Raw genomic sequence first — 13,153 nt, forward strand, 5'->3', positions numbered from 1 at the left:
AAGTAATTTAGCGTTTGGTAATTGGATTAAATTATTCTTTTTTCAGTTTACTGCCTTTTTATGTATTTAAATTTTAATATACAGTATATAAAAAAAAAAACATTAATTTCTCATCTTGGTGTTCAGTAACCTTGTCAGTAACTAATCAACTGACACTAAAGTAAAGCATTTCCTTGGTGTATATGTTCTTTTTCTGCCAACGCTTTTAAATTCCAATTGTCTAAATGATTTTTAGCCAGCCCCATGTTTCATTCTGTCGCTATATCTCGAGTTACCTCTCTCTACCCCCTCCAATGCTTCTATCTTCTGTAGTCTTCATGTCCCCTTACTAAGACTTTCTCCTCTTTTTGCAGATGCTGGCTTTGGCTCTATTGGATCGTATTGTGTCCGTGGATAAGCAGCAACAATGGTTATTATACCTTGCCAATAGTGGCTATCTGAAGGTGCTCGTAGATAGCCTGGCACAGGATGACCTTAGTCTGCAGAGTCTGCTTACACCGCAGCCCCCATTGCTGAAGGCTCTCTATATCTATGAGTCCAAAATGGTAAGACGACGATTGAAGCTTATAAAAGTACTCCCAAATGTTATTGGTTCCGCAAAATCTTGACTTGGTACTGATTTTACTGTGCATCTGTGTGTAAGCCTCTCAGAAGAAATATGTATGGTGTTACAACTTAATTTGGATTTCTACTGTACATCATCTTGCACTTTGTTGAATGGTCCATTATAGTGGATATTTAGAGTTTTGCAGCGTGAATCTTTCTGGATTCACTATGCTGTGCATTATTCCGCAGTCTGGTGGTTGGGTCCGGAATCGTAGTCTTTCTTCCCTTTTCTTTTTTTTTTTTGTAGCCCTGGTGGGCGTCGACGTCCCACCATTTGGTTTACATCTCGTGACGTCTGCACGCTTCCTGCGGAAGCTCCCACCTTGGGGCGCCATCTTCAGATTCTTTTTTCCGCCGTTGGGTCTGGATCATCACCGTGAAGCTCCAGAGTTTTTTTGGGAAGAAAAGAAGAAAAAGCACGAGTTTCATCGAGAAAAAGTTGAGGAAGACTACAGAGAACAAGATCGACAAGCCGGGACGACGAAGAAGGAGGATCACCTCGAGATCTTCGACGTCCAACGGAGAATGCGCACTCAGGGACCCTGAGCGCAGGAATGGACAAGACACCCTTTAAATTCTGCCGTAACTGCCACCATAAATACGTGCAGAAGGACCAACAGCCGGTCTGCAATCTTTGCCTGCCAGTCGACCACGAGAGCAAAGACTGCAACGCCTGTTCCGTCTTCACACCGAAGACACTCCGGGTGAGAGAGAGACAGAGGAGAGCCAATTACAACATGCAGGACAAGGGACAGACCCCGTCGTTGCACGAACTGGGCCTCTCCACCGACGAGGAAGACCACGTCGCCGAGGGACCAGATGACTTCACGGTCGCAGAGACCGATAAGAAAACGTCTGATAAGGTAAGAGAGACGTCGAACACTAAACCCTCGACAGGGCCCCGAAAGCCTGAGTCAGACTCTCGAAAATCAGAGTCAAAGTCCTCGAAAGGAGCACCGGCGCCGAAAATTTCGACGACCGCAGCTGCACCCAAGGACGAACGGCCCGGCGGATCCTTCGAAAAGGACTCCCAGGTGGCGAAGACCGGCGAAAAGCCAAGGTCGTTGAAGCAAGGCCAAGAAGAAGGTCGCGTCGACGCTGGCTCCGGCGAAAAGACCCGCGCTCGACGCCGAACAGGCCACAGAGTTGGAAAGAAAGAAGGGGAGGCTCGAGGCAGAAATGGAGAGCATCCTACAAAGAAAGAAGGAGTTCGACGATAAAATGAAAAGATACACGATTCCAACAAAACCACCATCGGTCATCGTAGACGTCGAGGAACAGAAGGAGTTCGATGCAGAACAACCGTCGATAACTCGCAGAGAAGAAGAAGAGGACCTATTCTATGAGGGAGAAGAATATGATGACCAACAAACAAACTACGGCTAGGCGCCGTCGTCAACACAGGACCTGGAGTGGCAGGACCTCGACGCCGAAAACCCGGAAGAGCCTGTGGAGACTTGCCCTTCGAGGCCTTCGCCGCCCGATGACATTGGGGCCTACAATATGGTCATCAAAAGCACAGCAGCAGCTTTTGGGGTCAAGCTGGATGAAGAAAAGCCTAAAGCAGACATTTTACTAGAAACGCTGCTCCCCATTCAAACGAGGAGCCAGTTCCTCCCCATGCTCCAAAGTGTCATGGACCGGGGGGAAGGAGGTGTTCAGGGACCCAGCCACATGCGGGTCCATCACACCTAGGACGGAGAAGAAGTATAAACACTCCTCCCAGGACCCTTCCTACATCAAGGGATCCGTCACAGCGGACTCCATCATTGCGTCAACTGCCAGGAAAAGGGCTAATGTCCTGGCAACCTCTGGCCCACCACCAGACAAGGAAAGCAGGAGGATGGACCTGACTGGGAGGAAGATTGAAAGAAACGCAGCAATGCACTGGCGCATGGCGAACTCCAATGCCCTACTAAACCAATACAATACCAACATTGGGATGAAATGGGGCAGCTAATCAAGGGATCTCAGGCTTCAAGCCAGAAGTCCAGAACAACATCCTGAACACCCCTTTCAACGGGGATACGCTTTTCGGCGCCCCGGTGGATGAAAACCTCACCCAACTCAAGAAATATAACGAAACAGCAAGGTCCATGGGGGCCCTCCAATTCAGAGGGATGAGAAGAGCTACTCCGACACGGAGACCATACGGAAGGGGCGGAAACCAGCCGGGAACATCACACCAGACATTCCAGGAGGGCCACCAGGGCGACAATCATGGCCAGCAGGGGCAGCAGAAACAAACTTGGCAGTACCAGCCTCAGGGCCAGTCCTTTCGCAGTAAGGGGAACGGACGAGGGCAAAGACGAAGAGGAATAGAAAAACCCGCCTCAAAGTGACTCCGCCCGGCGAAGCGTGCTCACAGACCAGATCCCTCCGAGGCTAGAGCATAAAAAATTCAACAAGAGAGGGTTACACAGACCAAACGCCAACGAACATGCAACACCAGTAGGTGGCAGGCTGAGACGTTTCTTCCAGGAGTGGAAAAAGATAACAGACAAATGGATACTCAACATCATACAGTTTGGATACTGCATAGAGTTGGAAAGGAACCCACCAAACAGAAAACAAAAGAGAAGGGAACACTCAGGACAGGAGCTTGTGCAACTCCGAGAGGAAGCACAAGAACTACTCCAAAAGGAGGCCATAGAACCAGTACCATTCAAAGCAAGGAACAAGGGAGTGTACTCAAACTACTTCCTGGTACCAAAGGTGGATGAAACACTTAGACCCATCCTGGATCTACGGTTCTGAAACAAGTACATAAGGACACAAAAATTAAAAATGACGTCACAACAAGAGGTACTCCCTCAGATGAGAGACGGATACTTCATGTCCACCGTGGACCTCAAAGATGCCTACCTGCACATCCCAATGAACAGGCAGCACAAACATCTGTTAAGATTTTCCATCAACAAAGAACACTACCAGTTCACAATCATGGCATTCGGACTAAAGTCCGCACCAAGGGTTTTCACAAAATGCCTTGCGGCAGTGGCGGCGTACCTGCGGAGGGAAGGGATTCATGTATACCCTTATCTCGACGACTGGCTAATAAAAGCAAGTTCACGCGAAACTTGCGGGGAACACGCACAGCGTGTCACAAGGACGCTAACGAAGCTGGGATTCTCCATACACTGGGGGAAATCCTTAATGGAACCGGAACAGGTGAAGATCTTCCTTGGGGCACAGATCAACACCATACAGAGAACGGTGATGCCCAGCGACAAGATAACACTGGCCCTGCTGAGGGAGACGCGCCTCTACCAGAAGGGGCGAGCTCTGACAGTGAGGACAGCAAGCAAGATCATGGGGATGATGGCGTCATGCATTCACCTAGTCCCCAATGTACGCCTACACATGAGACCATTCCAGGAATGGCTGCAACAGCAATGGTCACAAGCAACCGGAAGTTGGGAGGATCTAGTGGTTTTAATGCACGCAGTGCCAGAAGAGATAGCGTGGTGGAACAAGGAGAACATAACAATAGGGAAGCCCTTGACACCACCAAGCCCAACGGTGACCATCACCACAGACGCATCCCAGATAGGATGGGGAGCACATATGAACAAGCTCAGAGTGAGGGGTCTGTGGACTCCAGCAGATGCGGTCAGACACATCAACTACCTGGAATTGAAGACCGTATTCCTATCCCTGAAGGCTTTCCAGAAAAAACTGTACAACCAGAAGGTGTTGATACAAACAGACAACACGACAACGATGTTCTACATCAACAAGCAGGGAGGAACCCAATCATTCCCTCTATCCAACCTGGCACAGGAGATTTGGAGATGGGCCATCCCACTCAAAATAGACCTGCTGGCCATACACCTACCAGGGAAGTACAATGTGGAAGCAGACTGGATCAGCAGGCAGACTTCAGCATCCCACGAGTGGGAGCTCAATGGACAGGAAACGCAAAGGCTATTCAGAAGGTGGGGTACACCGACGATAGACCTGTTTGCAACACACCTGAATGCAAAATTTTTAAAACTTCGCATCCAGGCAACCAGAGAAACAATCCCAGGAGAATGCCCTATGGATAACCTGGTCAAAAACATTTGCCTACGCTTTTCCCCCAATACCACTGATACCCAGGGTACTCGACAAGGTCAGGACCAGCAACATGACACTGATCCTAGTAGCACCACAGTGGGCGAGACAAACCTGGTACTCACAAATAATGGAAATGGCACAGGGGCCACCCCACAAGTTCACCAAAAGGAAAGACTTACTCTCCATGCAAAACGGAGAAGTTCTACACCCAAAGCCAGAGAGCCTCAGCCTAGCGGCATGGCTCCCGAAGACATAGAGTTCGCACACCTTAAGCTACCACAAAGCACCATGCGAGTGCTCCGGGAGGCATGGAGACCAAAGACACGAAAATGCTACGGGGAAAGATGGAAGATGTTCACACAATGGTGTAGCAAAAAGAAACTACAGAACAAGTTGACATAGGAATCAACGGTGCTGAGATACCTCACGCACCTACTAAAGGCTAAACTATGTTCATCCTCGCTAAGGGTACACCTAGCTGCGATTGTAGCTTATACACGAGGTGAGACGGGGAAAAGTTTCTTTACAACACGAGTAGTAAAGAGATTCCTGGAAGGAGCGAAAAGGATAGCGCCACCAAAGAGGATGCCGCCGCCGGCATGGAACCTCAACATAGTCCTGACGGAACTTATAAAGGCACCTTTTGAGCCCATCCACAAGGCCTCACTACAAATGCTGACAATGAAGACAGCCTTTCTGTTGGCAATGACCTCGCTGCGCAGAGTAAGCGAGCTGCAAGCACTAACACTGCAAGAACCTTACATCCAAATACACAAGGACAGGGTCGTAATGAGAACGGACCCACACTTCATGCCGAAGGTGGTGTTGGCATTCCATATGAACCAGACAATACAAATTCCGAGCTTCTTTCAGAACCCAGCCACAAGCGCAGAAAGGGCACTGCACACTCTAGACGCAGGAAGGGCGGTGATGCACTACATCGAGAGAACCAAGGCGCACAGGAAAACAAAGAAGTTTTTTGTGTCCTTCGCAACCAGCTTCCTGGGTAGACCAGTAACGAAAAACAACATCGCTCGATGGATCGCACTGACGATACAATTCTGCCACAAACAGGCAGGGCAAGAACTATCGGAAGGGGCACGGGCCCACTCCACAAGGAAGAAAGGAGCAATAATTGCTTTTCTGGCTAACACACCCATTCAAGACATATGCCTGGCGGCAACATGGGCTTCAGTACACACGTTCACTAAGCACTACTGCGTGGATATACAAATGAACAAGGAAGCACAAGTCCGACAGAAGGTGCTTCAACATATATTCAACGACTAACGCTCATCTTCCACCCAGCTGCCACAAAGATGACAAACCGCTACAAAGTCTATGCACAGCATAGTGAATCCAGAAAGATTCACGCTGCAAAATGAATAGTTTCTTACCTGTCGGTGTAGTTTTGCAGCTTGACGATCTTTCTGGATTCACTAGCGAACCCACCCACCTCCGCCAGAAAGATGAGGCTGGAGAAGAAGGTGGAAAGACCGAGAATAGAGAACAAGCAGAGACTTAAGAGAAGTGTGTAAATGGATATAATTAAGGAGAAAATAATAAAATTGCCTAGGATTCACAAACAGAACACCAAAAAAAATAAGAATCCGAAGATGGCGCCCCAAGGTGGGAGCTTCCGCAAGAAGCGTGCCGACGTCACGAGAGGTACACCAAATGGTGGGACGTCAACGCACACCTGGGCTACAAAAAAAAAAAAAAGGAAGAAAGACTACGATTCCGGACCCAACTACCAGACCGCGGAATAATGCACAGCATAGTGAATCCAGAAAGATCTTCAAGCTGCAAAACTACACAACAGGTAAGAAACTATTCGATATGTTATCCTTAAGATTTCAAATTTTGATATAGCCTTTTCACCTACGATACTGACCCAACATTCTAAGTAGACTACTGCTCGATGTCCTCTTTAAATTGTTTTTCCAGTCATTTCTGTCAGAGGGAGACTGCATGGCTGAGTAGAAAACCTAAGTATGGTGTTTTATCAGAAGACCTAGCCAGGCACCAAGAAACACCCATGATAGCATAGCCTTGCTAGATTCCTAATCAAAACATAGCCAAATCAAATATCCAGTTGTGAGGAAATGGGATGTATTATATAGTGTGTGTAATACCCTATCTACCCCTTTAGGACCAGTCTGCTTTAGTTTGTTAAACCTTAGCTCAACCCGGAGTAGCTATGGATCTGAGCATTCAGGCTTAGACAAAGAAACAAGTGTAAATCATTTAAATAGGACCAAGTAATTGAAGAAGAAAGAAGCCCGACACTCAAGAAATATAAAAATAGAGTATATTTTTAGGACTTTATGGACACAAGCGAAAACTATTCACCGGAGGCTTCCGGACATATAGATTTTACACAATAAATCAGTCAACTAATTCAACGAATTTGACTCTTGTAAACTTTTTCTGGAAAAAATGTTAGATTGGTAAGGGGTTACTTACTTACTTTGGGCGAATACCTCCAGCAGGGAACCAGTCAAGGAGACCAGTAAGGTCCCTCAAAACAGATATCTCCTCAAGGAAATCTGTCTTCTGTCCAGTTCCAGCGTCAGTGGCTCCATGTCATTAATGTCTATGAAGTGATCCTGATGCAAGGTATACAAGATGCTCAAGGATTCTAAAGATGTAGTGCAGTCCACGTGGGTCTTCCTGGGGCTACTCCTCGATCTCCGATCCTGGTTAGGTGAGTCTTGCCACAAGATTTTTGGAACCCTATTGACTGCACTCTTATTATGGAGTGACACTATGAAATATTTAATGGACATCTTCTTAGATGTATCTGTCCGGGCCATATTCACTTCATGCTGAACATCTTTTCTATTTCGGGAATCTTTCATGCACATGGGACCGCTTTTATTGCATTTTTACTGCCGAAGGCTACAAAGCTTCTATTTTGTCCTGAAGAAGTTCTTGTGTAGAATGAAACGCGTTGGCTGAGTTATCTTTTTGAACTACAAGAATAAAAGAAATACTAAGGCCCTTTTTTCGGATTTGGACTTATTTTGCTGGTGCACCTTACTCTTTTGTTTCGATCTTCTTCCTCTGGCTCTCAGTGGAGTTGTTCTCCGGCGAACTCCGGAATATTTGTGCACAGGACTTGAATATCATTTTGATACATTGGGATTTAAGTGCTAAACCAGGAGTCAGTCGTAGTTTCTTCTTCTTTTAATACGGTCTCTCACAGAGCACTGATGGAAGTCACATAAAGGCCGTTCCCACTCAGTCACAGGCCAACTCTTGTTCTCCAAGCTGGTCTTCATCGAGGCCCGAGCCTTCAAGTAAGTCACAGTCCAAAAAGAAACACAAGACGCCAAGTAAGCTTTGTTCCAGCCTCGACACAGTCTGAGGAGTCGTGAGTCAAAGTGCCTTAAGTTTTTTTTTTTTTTTGGTTTCTTACTGAGGAGCAGATTCCGTAGCGGATCATGATGCACCCTGAATTTCTTGGTTCGACAGCTATGCCTCAGCCTGTTGAGGCGTTTTAGGAGCCATACTCTGCATCTTCAGCACGTTAAATGCTTACACTGGTGCACCCTGGCCTGGGCCCTATGCATCCGTGAAGCTCTCCAGTTTGTTTACCAAAGGAGAGTCGGCCCTCGGCCCAGTCTGTGCCTCCCGAATCTCCTTTGGTTCTGCCCCCAATCCGAAGCAAACTCCACACTCAGCACCACAATCCATGCTGGTTCTTTCCATGTTGATTCTGGCACCAGTGCTGCCAGTGGAGGAAATCAAATCCATAGATTCGTAGCATGTGTTGGCTGCAGATACTCAGCCGTGCACACTCCTGCCATCTATTGTTGGGCCGAACTTTACAGCTCGTTTTCCTTGAAGTATTTGTTGCTGATGTGACGTCGAGACGCCATCTTCGAGTGAATGCGCATGCTCAACAGCTCCATGGTTAGATTGAATTTTCTACCATCAAAGATATAGCGCCAGAGCTACATGCAGTTACGGCGCCCATATGATTTTCCATTGCTTACCAGAATTGACCAATACGACGAAACCTTGCAGAGACCAACCAAATCGTACCCAGCAACCTTCTTCAGAATATACACCAAGGTGCTGCCTTGACCGTACTCCTTCCTCTGCTCAGCTGAGAATGCTCAGCGCCAGGTAATGGAAGGTAAAATAGACCGACTTTTTTCAAACTTGCCCTCCCTGTGGGGTGAAGTTCACATGGGTCAGCACTACATCTGTAACCTACGCCGGAACGTAACACATAGAATTGCATAGCTTGCAACCTGTTCAAGAAAAAGTTTGCTCTCGACACAATGGACATCTAGTTCATGCCATGGAGATGGTGGCCAAGGCAGAATTCTCCGCAGAACATTTCGGCACTGGCAGAGAAGAGGAAGATAGCTCCAAGCGGGCGTCTTCATGTGCAGTCCACATTATGTTGTGTCCGACTCCGAACAACATGAGGAGGAAGGACAGGAGGAACCCTCTCCTCCACCTCTGGAACTCCTAACCAACCAAATGACTGTGAGATCTGTGCCCAGGAGGAAAACTTCAAGGGCCGTTGAATACCTAGGGTCACCAGACCAATGCTTGCACCACGCAATTACCTAAATCTCCCCCCTCCCCCCCACCCCACCCAACACACACTCATCACTGCCTTGGTTAGCCTTCTGGTTGATAAGTGTGCCCATCAGAGCTGAAACGGTACAAAGGCGTTGATCCTGATGGGGCTCAGGGTCTACTGTGCAAAAGTGGAGGAGACACCCAGGCCTTGAAGCCAAAGCAGCATTTGATGCAGACAAAGCCATAGATGCCTGCACAGCCCTCGGCGCTGATAAATATAATAGCTGCCACTTGCGTTGGTATCCTTAAGTGGCTGAAGAAAATGTTGGCATATCTGCCGGCTTCCGCCCAACAAACGGTAGTTCAAACTTGGTGATATCCAGAATAGACTACGGAGACTTTCTATATCTGGGTGTGGCTAAATCTCTGCTCAAGCGGCTTCAAATTGTTCAAAATGTGGCAGCTCATATGCTTCTTCATCCACCTAGGCTTGCTTCTACAGCCAATTTGCTTTGTACCCTGCACTAGCAGCCTATTGAGCAGCAGGTCTAATTCAAAGTCTTATGATTTATGCTTAAGTGCGTTTCTAATATGGAGCCTCTGTATTTATGATCTTTTGTGTCCGAATATGCTCCCAACCGCGCTCTGCGTTCAAGCCATCTAGATCTGGCTATGATCCCAGGGATCCTAAATTGTGGAATGGTCTGCCACCTTCACTGAGAGCTTGTAAGTCGCTCAGTGTTTCAGAGGAAACTGAAGACTTGGCTGTTTCCATTGGCATAATATGATTTAATATATTTGGTACTCTTGTTTGGCAAGGAGGGCAGCGCTGGGAAACCTGACAAGGTAGCCATGCGCTTTACAAGTCACTTTAACATGACAGAAGGTAGAGTGCGTTATATTGCATGTGCGGTCATATCTGCCTGAGCACATATGCCCCTGTGCTGTCTACTTCAATAACTAGTTAGTACGAGTGAACAGGGAAGACATCTTAAGTATATGTACTGGGCGCTGCTCATTACGAGTTCCCGAGCTTCATGATTGGCTTCACTGAAACCTAAGGTGCTTGGTATCTAACACCTTGTCTTAAAATAAACTGATGCCAATAGTGGATTTATTACAACATGCACCCAGGGGGCATCTTAGAGATGCCCCCTGAAAACCTACCAACCTCTAGTGTGCAGACTGACTGGTATTGACCAGCCTGCCTGCACAGATGCGTTTCTGACCCCTGGAGGTGAGAGTCCACGCCCTCTGAGGTCAGAAACATACCTGCTGTGGCCAGAGATGCTATCACCTCCTCCAAGCAGGATGGCTAGTAATCCACATATCAAGGCAGGGGACTTGAAAGGCCTCTATCGCCTTTGATATGTGACCCCAGCCTCCCCCAAACAGGGAAAATGCCACCCCTTGCTCAGGGTCCATTTGGCACCAGGACAGGTGGGATAATTAGCTAGTCAGCAGGCATATCCACTATCCGACTAGTTACACCCCTAAGACGGGCTAGCTGAAGTAAACACTAAAAGTAGAATTCCACCATCTTAGTTTTTGGTGAAATTTGATACACTGGATCAAGGTAATGACCACTTCCCTTCAGAAATGGTCCTATACGGGTTGCAGGCACCCTAAAGGTAAGTAGCATATTGGCTACTGACTTACACTCCCCTTAACGCCCCTAAAATTGAGTAGTTAGGTGGCACTCCTGACAGCAGGAATTCAGATTCGACGGACACAAGAAGAAGAGGAGAAAGAATAGCAAAGAAGCGAGAACTGTGGACTTTTTGGCACCAAACCCTGCCTACCTGTCCCGGCACTCGCGACAAACTGACTCGCCCTGCCGCTGTGCATCTGCAAAATTGCCAGCAATCTTCCTTGGGGTAGGGATGCCACTCCCCTGCAGCTTGCAGGCACCAAGCAGCAAAGTCTGGTCCGCCTACAGTTCTGCCGTCACAGATTCCACAGATGCAGCAGCTGTCTAGGAGGATGTTGCCTTGCTCCAGGAGGATAGATCTGTCTCCGCAAGTGAGTAGACACCAGAACCAACCGGAGCTGCAAAGCACCAATCCCCAGGGTACCAGACCCCTTGCAGCACCCAAAGCCTGTTTGAGTCCAATCCGGGCTCCAAGACCGAGCAGCCGTCGAGGGATGTCGCCACCGCAGAGACCCACTCCAAGAGTGGCCCAACTGTCCTGTTTCTGTCCACTCAACCAGCGAGGACAACAACCGTGAGCACCTGCAATGCACAAGTCTAGCCAACCTAACTACTCTGCACCTGAGCACCCCAGCCTGAGTTTCTGAGAACCGAATGTGCTTCCTTGCTTTCAGGACCCTCACGTACCAAGTCCCCACTTGGGAGCCCCTAGACTTGTATCCCTCTGCAGCCTGTTTCTAGGCCTCCCCTCCCCTCCGGTGTAGTATGCAAAGCTACCAACTCAACCACCACCTCTGCACCCGGAGCTCTAGGCAGGTAAAGGTTAATTGCTGGTGGTTCTTTGGGCATTGGCCCCCTACCTCCTTAAGTCCTGAAGTGCACCTGCAGAAACCTAGTGCAAGTAACTGTATGCATTATATGCCATAATCAAGCATTACTGCGTAAAGAAGCATTTAAGTGAACATTTTGCTTAGCTGTAAAAATCGATAATTCCGAAAAGTACTTATTTGATCACAAAATTCTTGGTGTTGAAATTTATATCAAAATGTGTTAGTTTTCTAAATTGGTCTTGGATTTATTCTAGAGTATGCGTCATTTATTGCCTCTGAGAGTACAACAAATGCTTAGCACTACCCTCTGATAAGCCTAAACTGCACGCCCACTCGCCCACAAAAGAGTATTTGGGATTATATCTTGTGCGTCTGTAAACCAATAAGGGTCGCCTGGACTCTCTTCGCAGTGTACCTCGTTTTGGTGCACTATATAGGGAGCCAGCTTCCTATACAAAGAGCAGAGGAACTTGTTTTGGATGGAAGACAAATCTCAACACAACTACTCGGTGTTCCCATTGACAGTGCGGATACTGCTGCACGAAGAGTTAATTCCTCAATTATATTACCCAGATATGCTTGGCAGCCCATACCGGGATTTAAACCTGAGGTTCAGCAACATCTCTTAAACGTCCATTTTGATGGGGAACAACTCTTTGGCTCAGAAGTGGATACACTGTGAGAAGCTGGCTCTCTATATACTATACCAAAGTATGGTATAGTGTGCACAGAGTCCAGTGGATCTCCAAAGGTAGGCAGAGGTAAAAGTAGATTACCTTACGCTCTATTTGTGGCAGTGTGGGCGAGCAGTAAGGCTTTTTCAGAAGGTAGTGTTAAGCATTTATTGTACACACTCAGGCAAGCAATGATGTCACACACTCAAAGACTGAACTCAGACCAGTTTTGTTTGAATAAGAATATTATTTATTTCTAGAACCAAGCCAGGACTGGTGCAGGTAAGTGAAATAATACTTTGCAGGTATATTGCTGCTGAAATATAATTGAAATGCAGTTGGAAGCAACTGATTTGCTTACAGGAAAGTCAACAGTCAAAATTACTTTACAGTTACTTTTTAGATTACTTTGTACGTTACTTTTCAGATTACTTTTTAAGTAACTTTTTCTACTCTGTGCGATATGCCTAGATATCACACTTGGACATTTCCTAGAGAAAAGGTAAGTAATTCAGTTTTTGTACATTTGCAGTTTCTTAGGGTTACATACAAACCAACTCCATGCTTAAAAGAGCTTTAACAGAAAAGCAGTCAATGCATGGGAGAAAACAGTAATATCGGTTTATCAGTAAGTACTTCGGTTTTGGGGTTGGTATTCTGGGGTTAGAACCAGGGTTCCACCAGGACCGAGGATGCACTCTCAAAGCAGTTAGACCTTACTAACATTTGGTACTGTTCTTTCTGGTGGATACTCTTGTCTAACCACAGATTGCTCACTGCCCTCACCTCCT

General features: G+C 47.1%; 1 protein-coding gene across 1 annotated transcript in view; it reads left to right on the forward strand.

The window, feature by feature from the left end:
- Positions 1 to 13,153, forward strand: part of NUP205 (nucleoporin 205) — an 839,084-nt gene that overhangs the window by 570,030 nt on the left and 255,901 nt on the right. The window contains exon 32 of the mRNA XM_085651995.1: positions 354 to 545. Coding sequence (XP_085508121.1) covers positions 354 to 545 — 192 coding nt within the window. The remainder of the gene's footprint in view (positions 1 to 353; positions 546 to 13,153) is intronic.

The sequence above is a fragment of the Triturus cristatus genome, chromosome 4_1, assembly GCF_964204655.1.
Source record: "Triturus cristatus chromosome 4_1, aTriCri1.1, whole genome shotgun sequence".
Classification (NCBI taxonomy): Eukaryota; Metazoa; Chordata; class Amphibia; order Caudata; family Salamandridae; genus Triturus; species Triturus cristatus.